The 18,948-nt window shown below is 42.2% G+C and overlaps 1 protein-coding gene across 3 annotated transcripts in view; it reads left to right on the forward strand.

The window, feature by feature from the left end:
* Positions 1-322: 322 nt before the first annotated feature.
* YWHAE (tyrosine 3-monooxygenase/tryptophan 5-monooxygenase activation protein epsilon) overlaps positions 323-18,948 on the forward strand; it is a gene marked incomplete at its 3' end in the record, with an annotated part of 58,608 nt that continues 39,982 nt past the window's right edge. For 2 of the 3 annotated variants that reach the window (XM_080825901.1, XM_080825899.1), the window contains exon 1: positions 344-519. In XM_080825901.1, coding sequence (XP_080682027.1) covers positions 456-519 — 64 coding nt within the window. In that variant the 5' untranslated portion in view covers positions 344-455. Of the gene's footprint in view, positions 520-18,948 lie in introns of all 3 variants that reach the window. The other variant, XM_080825900.1, reaches the window with a different exon arrangement.

Here is an 18,948-nt window from a genome sequence, read left to right on the forward strand (position 1 = left end):
TTTCAGTGAGGAAGGCCTGCCATTACAAAAACCATTAGAGCTTTCTCTGCCCTCAGGTCTAGGCGTGGGCCCTCCGCACAGCTCAGGATCCCTCGCTCACTCTCTTCAGAATTGGTCCAGGCAGCTCCCCCCACCCCCCACTCTGTCTCCGGGCTGCTCTCCCTCCCAGCCGTCGCAGTTCCCGCCTCAGCCCTCCAACGCCCTAGGAGTCCACGGAGGAGGGACGGCTAGCTGGTTCCAGCTTCTTCGGGCTCTGAGCTCCCGGACCCGCCCCCCGCGCCAGTTGCCAGGGAGCGGTTGCCATAGAGCTGAGCAGTTGTCCGCGTGCGCAGGCGGAAGTCCCGGATTGAGGCGCCGCCATTTTTGCTGCCCGGACACGGAGCGAGAGGCTGAGAGAGTCGGAGACGCTATCCGCTTCCATCCGTCGCGCAGACCCTGCCGGAGCCGCTGCCGCTATGGATGATCGGGAGGATCTGGTGTACCAGGCGAAGCTGGCCGAGCAGGCTGAGCGATACGACGGTGAGTTGGGGGGGCAATAGGGGGCTGGAATTCTCGGACCCTCTGCCGCCGCCCACAGAGGCCAGGAGCAGGAGACAAAATGGCGGCATCGTCTCCAAGCTTGGCCGAGGACGTGGATTCGGAAAGTAGGAAATGTCCTGTGGGCTCCCGGAGCGGCGGGAGGCCCCAGACCTGGGAATTTGACCCCTTTGGCGTCTTCTGCTACACATACTCGCGGGCCAGGAGGCCGAGGGGAAAGGGTGGAGGAGTTGGTTGTAAAATGGCGGCTGGGGGGAGGGCGAGTCCCGGGGCGGGGGAGGGGGAGGAGATGGCGGGTGCTGTCTCCGGGCGAGCGAGCCCCAAGGGAGCATCTGGGCCATCTTGGGATGTGGAGAACAATTGGGTGGGGTGATCGGGGGAAGAAACACCCGCCACATTAGGGAGAGTAGCACCAGGAGCTGCAGCGCGGGCGCCTTTCACAGAAATATGGCGGGTGGGGGCGGTGGCTTGTCCCCGGAGGCCCAATGTGGGGCGGCGGCTGTGGAGTCTCACAAAGGAGAATCCTCGCGAGCGGAGGGCTGCTTTGGGTTTGTGGTGGAGGGCAGTCTTGGGTGAGGGTTGGAGAAGGACGGAGTGGGAATCACTGCAGTTCATCCTTGAGCGGAGGCCAGGTGAGATGCTGCGATCGGATTTCCTTTCTGTAGGCCGACACACCTTGTGTTGAGGGTTTTTTAGGCTCTGTTCAACCTCGCCTTCATCTGGGGAGGTCTAGAAAAACCTCACGGTCCCTTTCCTGGCCTTATCCTGGAGAGCTCGAAGTTCTTGTAATCATTTTCTGGCACCGTTAGCTGGCGGTTCTGGCGGATAGAGCTTTGAACAGGGAACAAGGAGACCATGACTCTCAATCCCACAAATGCCCGTGTCTCAGTTTACCAGTGTGTAAAAATGTTGATTTTCCTATTTACACGAACCATCATGATAAATGGAAAGACCTGTGGGAAAATAAAGTTATTTCAAATAACGTTTAGTAATTGTATCTTGGTCACTCCCCGGGATTGGAATGCGTGTTTGTTGTACTTCATTGGGGATCTTAACCTATCCCAGGCACTCACCCGACGCTTGGGTTTTTGGATTTTGAACATAGGGCATCCCAGCAGATCCTATTTTCTTTTTTCTCTTTTAAATAAATGGCTCTGTGTACAGTTTTGAACAGTTCTTTGTTCATTGCTTCTTTGCCCCTCTAGGTTCTTTAGTCATTTTTTCAGAACTTGATCGAAATGTCCATTGTGTCCGTTTTAGTGATTCTCAGGCTGCTTTTTAAAATTAAACCCCCCCCCCCACTACCTTTAGTTTGGACCTAGGTAGTTGAATTACCCCCATATCTGTTAAACTGTAGTATTATAAAAACAAAAATTCTTAAATGTGGCTTCTGTGCTTCAAAGGCTCTCCAGGGTGAGACAAGGTTGGAATCCAGTGCCATCGATGTTCAGATTTTTTCGTAATTACTGAAGCCACTTACTTTTCAAAATGTTTTGTAGGGCCCTTGCTTTCCTTGAATGCCTGGTTGGTCATGTGTATAGCCACAGGGGTAGTCCCAGAGTATCATACATTAGGATTCAGGAATTTGAAAATTAGGCCAGGAACTCAAATTGTGCACAAAAATTTGTTTTTTAAATCCTTAAATGTCTTTTTGTATTGAACAAGATTCTTGGGAGGGGGAGGAAAATAAGATGGAAGTACAGCTCAAGGTCGGATTTGTCTTTATCTCAGTGTTTAAAAGTGAAACAATGTAGGCGTGCTGGTAGTGAAAGTTTTTTCTTTTTCCCTTTTATGCCCCCAGTGGGTTCCTTTCTTAATCTGTTAGTCTCCTTGGGAGGAAACCTGAAATTATATTTGAATGCTTTCTGGTCTGTGAGAATTTAGGTTTTGAGTCAACTTGCTATGATAACCAAAAAGGATGTGGAGGAAGGGTTTTTTGTTGTTGTTGTTTCTTTCTTTCTTTCTTTCTTTTTTTTTAATTTGTTTTTAAAACAGTTGGAAGCTCATGGTTGTAGCTTCCAAGTGAGTGACGGTTTAGTAGTAATATTTTGGATTTGGGTGTTGAGGAATTTTAATGAAACTCTTACTAGTTATTCAGCATAGCATTATCTAGAGAGAGCCACATCGTTAATTGTATCTCCTTCAGGATAGAAAGTGGGAGGAAAATAGGATATACTCGGTGGAGAGGAACTCCACTGTCTGTTGGGCACAAGATAGGAATTTTTTGGAAGGGAAGAAAAGAAGGGCAGTCATCAGGAATCAGCCTCTACCTGTGTCCATTCTTTCATTGGGTACAACAGTTTTGTGTGTGGTGACTAAAATTTCCCATAGTTTTAAACAGTATGTGGTTTGGGAGTGGAAGATAGGAAAAGTGAGTTTGAACGGTTTGGTTTTGGGTACTTGGATGTAAATATCAGCTTTTCTTGTTTCCTGCAGTATCTTTTATTTTGCATACCCTGTTGAACTTAATACTTATTTGTAGCATTATTTAGTTATTCGTGGATTTTTTTATTTAGTTATTCGGGGAATTGGAATCAATATATATGGATTATTTAATGGTACTAGAGGAAGAGCTAAGCTGTGTTCAGGAAAAGGATGCTCATGGGTTCCAGATAGGCTAGGACTGTTCACCTTGAAGATTAAATCTAGCCTCTTATCACTTAATAAGTCTGAAGTCTAAGGGATAGTTTTTATAACATTTGTAGCTGTATGAGTCAAATCTAGTACCTTTTAGCATTCCTTAACCAAGTCTTACCCTCTCATATATATAAACCCCATTGGTAAAGAAAAGAAGATATCACGTTTTTCAGATTAGAGGGGGTCAGCATAAAGTACGTTTGGGTTTGTGAGGTAGTTGCTGGCTTTGTCCTTTCCTTACCTTTTCCCTGTGATGATTGCTCCATTTGGGGCAAAAGTAAAGTTTTGATGGTTGCTGTTGATTATTCATTCTCTCTCTGAATGCATCGATACTAGGAATGCATTTATTTTGAGTCTACTTACTTGAGAGCTGTCCTTTTAAAACACCAGAGCCTTATCTCTAGCTTATTCTGGTAGTCAGTGAAAGGTGGGGACATGTTTTCAAATAACTCCTTAATACATGTTATGGGAAAAATGGGTAAATGGTAAATTAACTTTATAGATTTATTTGTTTTAGAGAGGGAGGGAATGAGAGCAAGGTGTGATGAGGGGGAGCGGTACAGGGAGAAGGGAAGAGAGACTCCTAAGCAGGCTCCTCAGCCATCTAGAAGCCTGGTGCAGGGCTTGATCTCACAACCCTGAGCCGAAACCAAGATCCCTATGCTTAACAGCAATTGAGCCACCCAGGCACTCCAGCAAATTAACTTTAGTAATGAGTTTAAAACAGGTTGCTGTCAATTCTTTACTTAGGCCAGTAATTTTTATTACTGCTTTTTCAGTTAATGGAGTTAACTTTATTGTATATATTTTTTCTCCTGCCTAAACATAAGCTGAATTGGATACTCTGCTCATTAAAGCAAATGCTCTGTTGTGTTTAGAGGTGTTTTTTTTAAGCACTTCAAAAAATTTTTAAGTAAACTACATCACATGTGGAGCTTGAACTCACTGACCCCCAAGATCGAGAGTCACATGGTCCACCACCTGAGCCAGCTGGGCACCCCAACTTTAGACTTTCATACAATATTGTGTGTAATGAGCGATTTCAGTTTATTTTGTTGGCTTCCCAAACTATGGAATATAATGAAATTGTAATCTGAGATGATGGGAGTAAATTCTTACTACTGTGCACATGCCTAGGCATCCTTTTCACCTTTATATGAAAAGGTCTCAGCTTGAATTATATGAGGTAGAACACATAGTCTGAGCAAAATTTATTTATTTATTTATTTTAAAGATTTTATTTATTTATTTGACAGACAGATTACAAGTAGGCAGCGAGGCAGGCAGGAAGCAGGCTCCCTGCTGAGCAGAGAGCCCGATGTGGGGCTTGATCCCAGGACGCTGGGATCATGACCTGAGCCAAAGGCAGCAGCTTTAACCCACTGAGCCACCCAGGCGCCCCAGTCTGAGCAAAATTTAGATTCAATAAGTACAAGAAAACACACTGAAAGTTTATACAAACAAGCAGGCTTATCATAATTGTCTAATAGCTCGGTCAAGGGAATATGAAATATTGGCAAAATTTCCTGACTTTAACCTGGTATAGCAAGTGAATTTTCAGTCTGGTAACTTAATGTGCTGAATTTTACAAATGAGTTAGCAATATTTTAAGAAGTTGAAAGCATGATTTAAAAAAAGGCCTGTAGGCTGATTTTGCAGCAGATTTTCTTTTTACCTTACATTTGTGTATTTAAGCAGTAATGACAGGAGTAGGGTAAAGTTTAAATTTTTAAACTATTTAATGCCGCATTTATATAGAACTTCACTCATGAACCACTTTCACAGACATTTTTACCTATTTCAAGTATCAATGAACTAGATAATGTTACTTCCATTTAATGGTTCAGAAACGTGAATTTGAGATGTCGTGATTTTTTTTCCCTCTGCCACATGACTGGTAGGCTAGTAAATGGCAAAGCCAGAACTTGTCTGCTGACCTTTAGCCGAGTACTCTTTATTTTCCTAAGCCACTGACAAAAGACCTATGTGTAACTAAGTAAGATAGTACCTTGGGAGTGTGCCTATTTCTTTAGCAGTTACTTCAAATAATATGTCTTGGTATTTATGACTGGTATCCATCATAAATAGTAGATAAAATATTTTCATGCTTTTCTGAAGAAACCTTGTACTTCCAGAACAATCCCATCTTGGGGCACGTGGCTGGCTCAGAAGAGCATGCGACTCTTGATCTTGGGGTCCTGAGTTCCAGCCCCAGGATGAGTGTAGCCATTACTAAAAAAAATAATAAGCTTTAAAAAAAAAATCCCATCTTAAGGCACAGTGAATGAAGTTAGAATGAGGGATTTTAGGTAATCTCAGAATGTGTGTTTGCATACTGTTTTCTTGGTTTGTCATGGTGTCTGTGCTGGGGTATGGCTAATGCCTGCATTTCTGCAAATTGCTTTTTTAAAAGCAATCCCCTCCCCCCACCATTGTCTTGATGGATGCAGCCTTTTAGTTAATGGTACAGTCATAACACTTTCAGGAGGGGGAAATGTTGGCAAATAATTTGCAGATGTTCCAAATATTAGCCTAGATAGCTGTCAAACAGAATCTGTTAAGGGGTAGTGAGGAACAGCAACAAAAAGTTTTGTCTGTTTCTGAAGTGGTCAAGTAACAATTTGGTACAGTTAATACCGATATACCCTAGTTGACAAATTGGTTTGCCAACATAATTGTATGGTTTGAGCTCATTAACTAAATATTCGTGTTAATGAGGTTACATCATAATAACTGGGTCATAATAACTGCCATAATAATTAAAGGGTCATCAGGATTTATCATTCGAATCAGGATGCCTTGAAACGAAGGGGTACCAGTTCATAATAGTGCTGGGATAGCAAGCGTAAACTAGGATTGTCCTGAGCTGCAAACTTGCCTTGCGGTTATCATACTTAAGACCATTTGTTCTACTCATCTCATTTGGGTTCATAAAGTTCTTTTTTTTTTTTTTTTAAGATATTTATTTATTTGAGAGAGAGAGAGACAAGAGAGGGAATACAAGCAGGGGGAGTGGGAGAGGGAGAAGCAGGCCTCTTGCTGAGCAGGGAGCCTCATACAGGGCTCAGTCTCAGGAAAGACCCTGGGATTGTGACCTGAGCCGAAGGCAGATGCTTAACGACTGAGCCACCCAGGCACCCCTCGATTGATACAAAAGTTGTTAAGCTTTGTCCATCCCCTCCACCACAGAAGTATCTTAGATTCAAGTCCCCTTTCTGAAATGAAGTTAACAGTTTGGCAGAACATAAGAGAAATCAAAGGCAAAGTAAAAGATTTCCTTCTCCCCTCTCCCCCACTTGGGAACTTGAAAAGTCAAGGATAGTTGCTGAAAATAGAGCTTGCTGGCATACCAACTAGTCAACCTGACTGATAGTGTCCAGGCCAAGTATGCTGGTTTTATGTATGTCTACCTTGAGCTAGATCAGTGTTTAAAAATACTTAGAAGCAGTGTTTGTCCCTAAGCTCAGAACTTTTTTCCCAGATACGTGTTTATAGTCTCACCCATACCTTGTTAGGACTGTTTTGTTTAGAACACCAAATTCTGTTTTAGAAACATGGCCATGATCCTGGTTTATCTTGTTTGAAATTTAATCTTGAATTTATTGCCTTTCTTCCAGTGATCTAGCTCAGTAGTTGGGCAGATCTGTCATTGGTAGGCTTGTGATCACGTCAGGATTTTATCCAGCTAAAGTGATAAATATTTTTTTATATATAAAATTTGAAGGAGACACTTTATACTAAGGGTTATGGCTATTTCATACTTTGGCAGATGCAGTAGTGCAGAGGCCTTGGAATCCTCTGGATTCTCTGTCTTATAAAACGGCGATTCCGATAACCTGTGTTGCCTGCTGATTTACAGGGTTGTAATGAAATTAAAGGGTTTAGTAAAGGGCAGAGTATAATACTTGCCAGGTAATACTACTTATTGTGAAAAACCCCTTCTTTCCAGTGTGAAAGATGGAAGTGTATGTTTTTGCTACTGATACACTATGGTTGTATTAGAAGATGACCTACCCCCCCCTTTTTTAAAAGATTCTATTTATTGGGGCGCCTGGGTGGCTCAGTGGGTTAAAGCCTCTGCCTTCAGCTCAGGTCACGGTCCCAGGGTCCTGGAATCGAGCCCCGCGTCGGGCTCTCTGCTCAGCGGGGAGCCTGCTTCCCTTCCTCTCTCTCTGCCTGCCTCTCTGCCTACTTGTGATCTGTTTGTCAAATAAATAAAATCTTTAAAAAAAAAAGATTCTATTTATTTATTTGACAGAGATCACAAGTAGGCAGAGAGACAGGCAGAGAGAGAGGGGAAGGAGGCTCCCCGCTGAGCAGAGAGCCCTTTGTGGGACTCCTCTCCCAGGACCCTGAGGCCATTACCTGAGCCAAAGGTAGAGTCTTAACCCACTGAGCCACCCAGGTGCCCGATGACCTATGTTTTTTGAGTTATTCCTAGCAAGCATTCTCTTGTCATTTTAGTATCCAAGTTATATTTGCATAAAGAATAGTTCTCAAAATAAAATCCTTAATTGTAACTCAGATGTGAAAATTTGCATATCCTGAAAGTGAATGTGGCTAAATTAAATCCAAGCAAGATAATCTATAATTTGGCCATGTTGAGCTGCTATGGAGTATTTTTTTTTTTTTAAGATTTTATTTATTTAGGGGCGCCTGGGTGGCTCAGTGGGTTAAAGCCTCTGCCTTCAGCTCAGGTCACGATCTGAGAGTCCTGGGATCCAGCCCCGCATCGGGCTCTCCGCTCAGCGGAAAGCCTGCTTCCCCCTCTCTCTCTCTGCCTCTCTCTCTGCCTGCTTATGATCTCTCTCTGTCAGATAAATAAATAAAATCTTTAAAAAAAAAAGATTTTTTTTTTAAATTTATATTTGTTAGAGAGAGAGCGAGCGCGCGTGCGTGCACAGGCAGACAGAGTGGCAGGCAGAGGCAGAGGGAGAAGCAGGCTTCCCAACGAGCAAGGAGCCAGATGTGGGCCTCGATCCCAGGACACTGGGATCATGACCTGAGCCAAAGGCAGCTGCTTAACCAACTGAGCCACCCAGGCGTCCCTGCAATGGAGTATTTTTGATACTAATTTCAGGTGAATATTCAGGAGAATATGCCTGTGTCCCTGGCAGATATAACGCTTGTTGTATGTGGATTTGGAATGAAAGGTTCCATAGAATAAAAATATAAAGTAATGCAGGGTTAAAATACTTTTGTTAGCGGTCTCAGATTACTGACTAGGAACCTAGAACCAATTTTGTGAATTGTGATTCTAAAGATATATGGTAAGCCTTGGTTAGTGAATGGGTTCTGATTCATAAAATGTTACCAGGTAATACTACTTAATCCTTGGTGGTTAGTCATTTGAGGTCTTTGGAAAAGTTATTGTGAACACCTTTGTTTTGTAGAAATGTGTTCTGCTTAAGTTTGTGTGATTAATTCTTTCATTAGTTGATTTTTAAAAAAAAAATTATTTGAGAGGGAGGGGAAGAGCAGAGGGACTAGGAGACTCCCCACTGAGCAAATAAGTGGCTGAACCCTGAGATCATGACCTGAGCTGAAGTCAGATGCTTAACTGACAGCCACCCACACATCCCTTAATTGATTTTGTTGTTGTTAATAGGTTAAGTTTTATGTTACATAGTAAAACTTTATGAAAGTGCTACCATGAAAAATTCAAAACGTCTTGTGCTCTTTGACAAGAAAATATCCATGATAGTTATGATACTATTTTTAGATCTTCCAAAAGTAATTCATTAATGAAATTTCTTTCTGTGCAGTATAGACTTCTTCCTCACAATTTTAAAACTGTTGAAAAAAATTTTTTTTTAATTTTATTTATTTATTTGACAGAGAGAGGTCACAAGTAGGCAGAGCAGCAGGCAGAGAGAGAGGGGGAAGCAGGCTCCCCGCTGAGCAGAGAGCCCGATGCGGGGCTCGATCCCAGGACCCTGGGATCATGACCTGAGTGGAAGGCAGAGGCTCAACCCACTGAGCCACCCAGGCGCCCCAAAACTGTTGAAAATTTGATGAGGTTTTTTTTGTCTGTTCAGAGACTTAGGAAAAGTCAAATTGGTAATAAATCTGAATAGTATAACTTCCCTCTTAAAGTACAAGGGTTATTTCTGTTCATTCCCCTCTTCCCTTGTATTTCAAAACAAAAATTAATGTTTCTTTTTTGTGTCTTCTAATTCTATAGAAATTATGAGAAGAAATTTAGACCTTGAGCTCTTTTTTCCTTTTTCCCCAATATATCAGTGTCTTAGGTAACTTACCTGGCCAATCTTTTACTTTCTACCTCTATTTTCTTTGCACCTCGTCTTTAAAAATTTTTTTTTTTTTACTTTTGAGATTTTATTTTTTATTTGACAGAGATCACAAGTAGGCAGAGAGGCAGACAGATGGGGGAAGCAGGCTCCCTGCTGAGCAGAGAGCCTGACGCAGGACTTGATCCCGAGATCATGACCTCATGATCTGAGCCGAAGGCAGAGGCCCAACCCACTGAGCCACCCAGGCACCCCACACCTCATCTTTTTGGTTCTATCACAGCTAAACATGTTTGACTGCCTGAGGGAATATCATCTTAAACTCTAAAAGGAGAATTCTCCTGTTTTGAAGGAGTAAGCGGGAATTCCGCACCTCCCCCAATATTGAGATTGATGGGAGAGATACATTTTTGCAGTCAAAATTATAGAATCTGGGTAGAAGGTTGTCTTGTTTTTTACCTAACAGGATAATTGGAAGTTCTTTAGAAGGCTTAAACAAATTTTTTTCCTTTTTCTAGGGAAGATAGGAGTTAATTTTACAGTGAGAGGTGGTTCTGTTTAGGGTGATACCAGAAGAAAAAAATTGTATGTGCTTGAATGTCGAGCTTATTGTGTTTTGAAAAGTTTCAGTATTCAGAGTATTAAAAGTAAGTTCCAAAGGCATTTGACGAGTACATATTGAGATCCAACTATGTACCAGGCACTGTTCCAGACTCTTGGGATTCATCATTAAACAAAATAGACAAAGGGTCTCTTCAGGGAGCTTACATTGTAGTGAAAGTATAAATACTTTTAAAAGATTTTATTTATTTATTTGACACAGATCACAAGTAGGCAGAGAGGCAGGCAGAGAGAGGAGGAAGCAGGCTCCCTGACGAGCAGAGAGCCCGATGCGGGGCTCGATCCCAGGACCCTGAGATCATGACCTGAGCCGAAGGCAGAGGCTTTAACCCACTGAGCCACCCAGGCGTCCCATGTATAAATACTTTTAGAATTATTCTAAATTAAATTAAATTAAATACTTTTAGAATTATTCTTCTGTTAGTATGTGTAATAGAGTTAATTTGAATTAACAACAGTGGTGTTGGACATAATGCACTATATATTACCTATATATACCTAATGCAGGTCCCTGTCCCATATCAAAGACTGTAGAAAACTTATAAGTGTGCTTGCTTTCTCTTTTCTTTCTCTTTCCTTCTCTTCTCTTTTCTCTTCTCTTCCTTTCATAGGCTCCACGCCTAGCATGGGGCTTGAACTCAAGACCTGAGGTCAGCAGTTGGATGCTTAGGGGCGCCTGGGTGGCTCAGTTGTTACGTGTCTGCCTTAGGCTCAGGTCATGATCCCGGGGTCCTGGGATTGAGCCCCGCATGGGGCTTCCCACTTGGCGGGAAGCCTGCCTCTCCTCTCCCACTCCCCCTATTTGTATTCCCTCTTTAGCTGTATCTGTCTCTCATTCTCTCTGTCAAATAAAATCTTTAAAAAAAGAAGAGTTAGGGGCACCTAGGTGGCTCAGTGTGTTAAGCCTCTGCCTTCGGCTCAGGTCATGATCTCAGGGTCCTGGGATGGAGCCCCACATCAGGCTCTCTGCTCAGCAGGGAGCTTCCTCCTCTTTGTGCCTGCCTTTCTGCCTAGTTGTGATCTCTGTCAAATAAATAAATAAAATCTTAAAAAAAAAGTTAAAAAGAAGTTTTTTTTCATGGACTTTATGATTATAAAACTCTGTAATTACTGGGGCGCCTGGGTGGCTCAGTGGGTTAAAGCCTCTGTCTTCGGCTCAGGTCATGATCCCAGAGTCCTGGGATCAAGCCCCGCATCAGGCTCTCTGCTCGGCGGGGAGCCTGCTTCCTCCTCTCTCTCTGCCTGCCTCTCCGCCTAACTTGTGATCTCTGTCTGTCAAATAAATAAATAAAATCTTAAAAAAAAAAAACCTCTATAATTACTACCAACAACTATATGCTAGGTGCTTATTCTTTCTCTGAATCCTCAAAAAAACCCCAAAAAACAAAACCCTGCATAGTAAATATACCACCCATTTTACAGGTAAGGATTAAGAATTTTAGGAAAGGGACGCCTGGGTGGCTCAGTTGGTTAAGCGGCTGCCTTGGGCTCAGGTCATGATCCCAGCGTCCTGGGATCGAGTCCCGCATCGGGCTCCTTGCTCCGCAGGGAGCCTGCTTCTCCCTCTGCCACTGTGTCTGCCTGTTCTCTCTCTCTCTGACAAATAAATAAATAAAATCTTAAAAAAAAAAAAGAATTTTAGGAAAGGTAACAGGTAGTAGGTAACATCACTGGGATGCATCCGTTTCACTCCCAGGCTGATAAGACTTCCATACTTGTGTAAACATTAGTCTAAACTGCTTTTGAAGCTCTATTTTTGTTCCTTAGATTTTAATTTAATTTAATTATTTAATTTAATTATTAAAAAGATTTTATTTATTTATTTGTTAGAGACATAGTGAGAGACAGAACACAAGCAGGGGGAGTGGGAGAGGGGGAAGCAGGCTTCCTGCTGAGCGGGGAGCCCAATTCCGAGCTTGATCCCAGGACCCTGGGATGACCTGAGCCAAAGGCAGCTGCTTAACGAATGAACCACCCAGGTGCCCCTAGATTTTAATTTTATAACTTAAAAGTTGCCTTGAATGGTCTTTTGACTTCGTGTCTCTTTGTAACATTTTCTTTCATATGAAGGACACAGAAGGATATGTAGGTTGAGTATATTTTCCATTGAAGAGGCAAAAAGAGATGGTAGAACAAACACTGGACCAGAAGTAATTAAATTTAAGGAAGGTCTGTCCTGTCCAGATTGTTCTTTTTGTTTTTTGTTGTTTTTTTTTTTTTTTTAAGATTTTATTTATTTCATGGTGCCTGGGGGGCTCAGTGGGTTAAGGCCTCTGCTTTTGGCTCAGGTCATGATCCCAGGGTCCTGGGATCGAGCCCGGCATTGGGCTCTCTGCTCCGCGGGGACCCTGCTTCCTCCTCTCTCTGCCTGCCTCTCTGCCTACTTGTGATCTTTGTTGAATGAATAAATAAAATCTTAAAAAAATTTATTTATTTATTTTACAGAGATCACAAGTAGGCAGAGAGGCGGTGTTGGGGGGGAGGGAGGCAGTCTTCCTGGAGGGAGCCTGATGCAGGGCTTGATCCCAGGACCTCGAGTTCATGACCTGGGCCAAAGACAGAGGCTTAACCCACTGAGCTACCTAGGCACCTCTCATGTCCAGATTTTATCTCAATTATTCTCCCTTTAGACATGTTACTTTCAGGGCTTGTTTTTCCCATCCGTGTATTAAGAAATTTCTGAAAGTTACTTTATGAATTTGCAGGCAGATTTTTAAAAAAATATTTGCCATGTGAGTAGTGGATGAACTATGAAATCTAAATTCAGCTCTGGGATTACATCTACGCAGTTTTGATTCTACTCCAGCTAGTTTAGCTACTGGTTTATTAAATAGAAAACTCACGTTCTCCAAATTTGCATTTATATTTCTACTTGTGTTGAATGAATTATAAGGTTGAATAATAGGAAATTGCCAGTTTCTATCATTTTTTTAGTTGAAATGTAGTTAACATATGATGTTCAGGTACACAATGTAGTGATTCAATAATTCCGTACATTGTGCAGTGCTCGGCACACATGTGTAGTTACTGTCTCTAACCATACTACGTTATTACAGTATATTTGACTATATTTCCTATGCTGTATGTACTTTTTATTATGGTGACTTTTTTTATAACTGGAAGTTTGTACCTCAGTTTCAGTCATTTTTGACCCACAAAAATGATCATTTTCTATGGTACAACCTAAGTTAAGTAGTGGTTGGAAGGTCTGGAAGGTGAGGCCTCAGTATACCCCAAAAGGCATTAAGGTTTTAAGGAAGTACCAGGGTTATTGAGGTACTGTACATGAATATTTTCTGAGGTTGGTTTTGCTTTTTTGTAATTGTGTAATTTTTTTTGTTGTTATTTTGTAATTTTTTTCTGTGTTGGCTGGTTTATTTTTGGTAATTGATTTTAACCTATTTTCGTTTTCTAGGTCTGTCGTCTTTTTTTCTTTCTCAGGATAATAGATAAAATTTGTCCTGTTTGCAGGATTTTTGTTTGTTTTGTTTTTGTTTTTTAAGATTTTATTTATTTGAGAGAATTAAGAGAGAATGAACATGAGAAGGGGAGAGTCAGAGGGAGAAGCAGACTCCCCACTGAGCAGGGAGCCTGATGCTCCATCCTGGGACTCCAGGTTCATGACCTGAGCTGAAGGCAGTTTTTTAACTGACTGAGCGTCCCAGCTACCTGGGTTTTTTCCCCCTAAATATTTATTTATTTGTTTGAGAAAGAGAAGGAGTGTATGTGAGAGGGGATGGGGCACAGGGAGGGAGGGGGAAGGGGGGGGAGAGAGAGAGAGAGAGAGAGAGAGAGAGAGAATCCCAAGCAGACTCACCACTGAGCATGGAGTCCCATCTCACCACAAATGAGACCGCAACCTGAGCTGAAATCATGAGTTGGACACTTAACCATCTGAGCCACCCAGGCGCTCCTGTTTGCAGTTCTTTTTTTTTTTTTTTAAGATTTTATTAATTTTTTGAGAGAGAGAGAAAGGGCACAAAGGGAGAATGAGAGGGAGCAGCAGACTCCCTGCTGAGCAGAGAGCCTGATCCAGAACTGGATCCTAGGACCCTGAGATCGCGACCTGAGCTGAAGGTAGATGCTTAATTGATCAAACCATCCAGGTGCCCCTACAATTAATTAATATTAACATATAATTTGTTCTTTCAGGGATACAGGCTTGAGATCCTTCAATTTTACACAACACAACAGTGCTCACCACAGCACATATCCTCCCCAGTGCCCATCACCCATCCACCCTATTCCCCTACTCCCCTCCCATTCAGAAACCCTCAGTTTGTTTCCTGAGATTGTCTTATGCTTTGACTCCTTTTCTGGTTTTATCTTGCTTCCTTTTTTCCTCTCTTCTCTTTAATAATCTTTTTTTTTTTTTTAAAGATTTTATTTATTTATTTATTTGACAGAGAGACAGCACAAGTAGGCAGAGAGGCAGGCAGAGAGAGAGGAGGAAGCAGGCTCCGCACTGAGCAAGGAGCCCGATGCAGGGCTCGATCCCAGGACCCTGAGATCATGACCTGAGCTGAAGGCAGTGGCTAAACCCACTGAGCCACCCAGGCGCCCCACCTCTCTTCTCCTTGATCCTCTGTCTTTTTTCTCAGATTCCTCATATCAGTGAGATCATGTGATAATTGTCTATCTCTGATTGACATATTTTGCTTAGCATAATACCCTCTAGTTCCATTCACATTGTTGTAAATGGCAAGATTTCCTTTTTTTTTATGGCTGCATGATACTCCATAGTGTGTATATATATATATATATACCACATCTTCCTCATCCATTCATCTGTTGATGGACATCTAGGCTCTTTCCATAGTTTGGCTATTGTGGACAGTGCTGCTATAAACATTGGGGTGCACATGACTCTTCGGATCACTACATTGGTATCTTTGTGATAAATATCTAGTAGTGCAATTGCTGGGTTGCTCCTGCAGTTCTTTTGATGAATCACTTTTAGGGTCACTGTGTAGTACAACTTCTGGAGCTATGTAACAGGTACTGCAGATACATTTTGAAAATTTTGGAGAAAAGGTGGCACATAAAATTTTTCCCCTCTCAAAATGAATTTTTTTAAGAAAAAGATTTTTTTTAAAGATTTTATTTATTTGACAGAGACACAGCGAGAGAGGGAACACAAGCATGGGGAGTGAGAGAGGGAGAAGCAGACTCCCTGCTGTGCAGGGAGCCTGATGCAGGGCTCGATCCCAGGACGCTGGGATCATGACCTGAGCCTGAGGCAGACACTTGACGACTGAGCCACCCAGTTGCCCCAAAATATTTTGTTTTTATTTATTTAGATTATTTGAGAAAGTGAGTACACAAGTTCGGGTAGGGGCAGAGGGAGAGAGGGAGGGTAGCAGATTCCCTTCTAAGCAGGGGGCCTGACTTGGGGCTGGATCTCACAACCCTGAGATGATCTGAGCGAAAATCAAGAGTTGGATGCTGAAACAACTGACCCACCCAGGTGCCTGTAAAGATTTTAGTTTTAAGTAGTCCCTGAACCTAAGAAGGGACTAGAACTCTCAACTCAGATCAAGAGTTGCACGCTCCACCATCTGAGCCAGCTGGGCTGCCCAGAATTTATCCTTTTTGGCTTGTTGTCAGAATAGAGAGAATGGAAAAGACTATGGTGCTCACTTTTTCTTTCTTTTTTTTTTAAAAGATTTTATTTATTTATTTGACAGAGATCACAAGCAGGCAGAGAGGCAGGCAGAGAGAGAGGAAGGGAAGCAGACTCCCCCCTGAGCAGAGATTCCCGATGTGGGGCTCGATCCCAGAATCCTGGGATCATGACCTGAGCCGAAGGCAGAGGCTTTAACCCACTGAGCCACCCAGGCACCCCTGGTGCTCACTTTCAGAAGAAAATGGGTCTTAGTGATAAATTTCACAGTTGGTAAACTGCAATTGTAAAAAGATGTTTGGATTTATGAGATTATGCAGTAGTAATATGCTTCCTTGACTGTAACCAGTAGAATCTCATTTATAAGTTTGGAAGTTATCTTACTCTTTTATTTATTTATTTTTAAAAGATTATATTTATTGGAGAGAGGGGGGAGTATACAAGCAGGGGGAGGGGCAGAGGGAGAGGGAGAAGCAGGCTCCCCGTCTTGAGCAGGGAGCCGGATGTGGGCCTCCATCCCAGGAGCTGGAGACCATGATCTGAGCCAAAGGTAGCTGCTCAACCAACTGAGCTCCCCAGGAGCCCCCCCCACCTTTTAAATAACTGGTGTTCTCCCTCTTTCCCCTCCCCCATTGTGAGATTTTTTGTTTCTAGCTTTGAAATCTTAGAAATCCTTGACCTGTTTCTCAGCCTTCTAGCTTTCAACATGGTCATTGAATATGTTCAAATGTTATTTAATCAAGGCATAGAGAAATTAAAATGTTGAGTATAAGAAAAATACCACTGCTTGTAACTTTTTGATACCTGAGACAAAAGTTTTATAAAGGGCTGGCTAGGAAAGTAGTTCTGGGAACTTAATGATACAGCAGTATGGCTCTCTGCTTTTTTTTTCTTTTTACTTTTTCTTTTTTAAGTTTTATTTATTTAAGTAATCTCCACCCAAAGGAGGGCTTGGAACCCCAAGATCAAGAATCAGGTGTTCTGGGGCGCCTGGGTGGCTCAGTGGGTTAAAGCCTCTGCCTTCAGCTCAGGTCATGATCCCAGTGTCCTGGGATCAAGTCCTGCATCGGGCTCTCTGCTCAGCAGTGAGCTTGCTTCCCTTCCTCTCTCTCTGCCTGCCTCTCTGCCTACCTATGATCTCTGTCTGTCAAATTAAATAAAATCTTAAAAAAAAAAAAAAAAGAATCAGGTGTTCTTCCGACTGAACCAGCTGGGCGCCCCTGGCCCTCTACCTTCTCTTTATGTACCTTTTCAGTGTGTGACCTTTTTTTTTTTTTTTTTTAAAGATTTTATTTATTTGAGAGAGAGCGAGAGAGCGTGCGCGCACAATCAGAGGGAGTGGCAGGGAGAGGGAGAAGCAGGTTTCCCACTGAACAGGGATCCCAGTACGGGGGTCTATCCCAGAACCCTGGGATTATGACCTGAGCTGAAGGCAGACGTTTAACTGACTTAGCCATGTAGGCGCCCCCCGGTATGTGACTTTTAAAGCATGTAATTTGGGGGTGCTGGGGAATGGTCAGTGAGGACCTTGGTTTTTTACTAGACTAGATGCTGTTAAGTCTGTTTTTCCTCTTCCCAGCAATTGAGAGATAATACACCACTAACATGGTTCATTATACCTTCATCTTTTAGACATCTTTGCTGCAGCTTGCTTAGGAATTTGTTGGTTTTAGCCTTCCTCGTTTCAGAGTGCTGTTTGCCAACATTTTTTTTCTTTCTAAGATTTTTATTTATTTGACAGAGACACAGCGAGAGAGGGAACATAAGCAGGGGGAGTGGGAGAGGGAGAAGCAGGCACCTGATGTGGGGCTTGATCCCAGGACCCCTGGACCACGACCCGAGCCGAAGGCAGATGCTTAACTACTGAGCTACACAGGTGCCCCTTGCCAATATTTCTTTAGTCATTTCAAATTTACCTTTTATTCTTCCTTTTTTTTTTTTTTAAGATTTTATTTATTTATTTAACAGAGAGAGAGAGATCATAAGTAGGCAGAGAGGCAGGTGGAAGGGGAGCGGAGCAGGCTCCCTGCCGAGCAGAGAGCCCGATGCGGGACTTGATCCCAGGACCCTGAGATCTTGATCTGAGCTGAAGTCAGAGCCTCAACCATTGAGCCACCAAGGCGCCCCTTTACCTTTTATTCTTATCTATGAGACTGCATTAACATTGTTTCCCAATTTTCTTTCCTCCGCTTCTAAAAGCTGAAAGAGTTTTGGAAAACTAGTATATGTAGAGCAGTCTATTTTATTTTAGTTTTGTATGGCTTTGAAGATAATTACATTAAGAGAATTCTTTTTTTTATTTTATTTTTTTAAAGATTTTACTTATTTATTTGACAGAGATCACAAGTAGGCAGAGAGGCAGGCAAAGAGAGAGGAGGAAGCTGGCTCCCTGCTGAGCAGAAAGCCCGATGCAGGGTTCTATCCCAGGACCTGAGATCGTGACCTGAGCCGAAGGCAGAGGCCTTAACCCACTGAGCCATCCAGGCGCCCCAAGAGAATTCTTTATGCCTATTTTAGGGACCTTCAGATCAAGTCTAGATCAAATAGATTTATTTCACTAATCAAGATGGGATTTAAAGAACCAAAATTACTTTTTTCTCTTACTTTTATTTGACATTCAGGTTTTTAAGCTTAAAAATCTGAAACTGATTTTTTAAAATTTTACTGACACTTGAGAAACAGGAATTTAGGAGGACAGTCATTACTAAAAATAGTAGCTGGCTAAATTGCATTAAAATTAACTTGAGCAACTTGGCTATTTTCCAGCTTACGTATCTTTTCAGTGTATTTTCTGTATTTTTTTTTCAGTTTAGATGTATTTATATATTTGTGGAAAATTTGTGAAAAATCAAAGGTGGGAAGAAAACGTATTAACTGGTGTTTTCTGTGCAGTAGTTTTTTGTTTCATTGTGGGGTTTTTTTTGTTTGTTTTATTTTTATATATCTTTATGTCTGGTTTTACTTAATTTTGCACTTATTATTTTTTACATTTGAAAATACTTATTTAAAGTGAGCTGTATGCCCAATGTGGAGCTTGACTTTAGAACCCTGAGATCGAGAGTTGCATGCTTATGCTCCACCAACTGAGCCAGCCAGGTACCACTGGTTTTACCTAGTTTAAGGAGTTATTGTTTATATATTAGCAATAAATATTTTATTTTTTATTTTTATTTATTTGTTAGGGAGTGCAAGCACAACAAGCAGGGGGAGCAGCAGGCAGGGGAGAAGCAGGTTCCCCACTGAGCCAGGAGCCTGACATGAGGCTCAATCCCAGGACCC

Source organism: Martes martes (genome assembly GCF_963455335.1).
Source record: "Martes martes genome assembly, chromosome: 16".
In the NCBI taxonomy this organism is placed as follows: Eukaryota; Metazoa; Chordata; class Mammalia; order Carnivora; family Mustelidae; genus Martes; species Martes martes.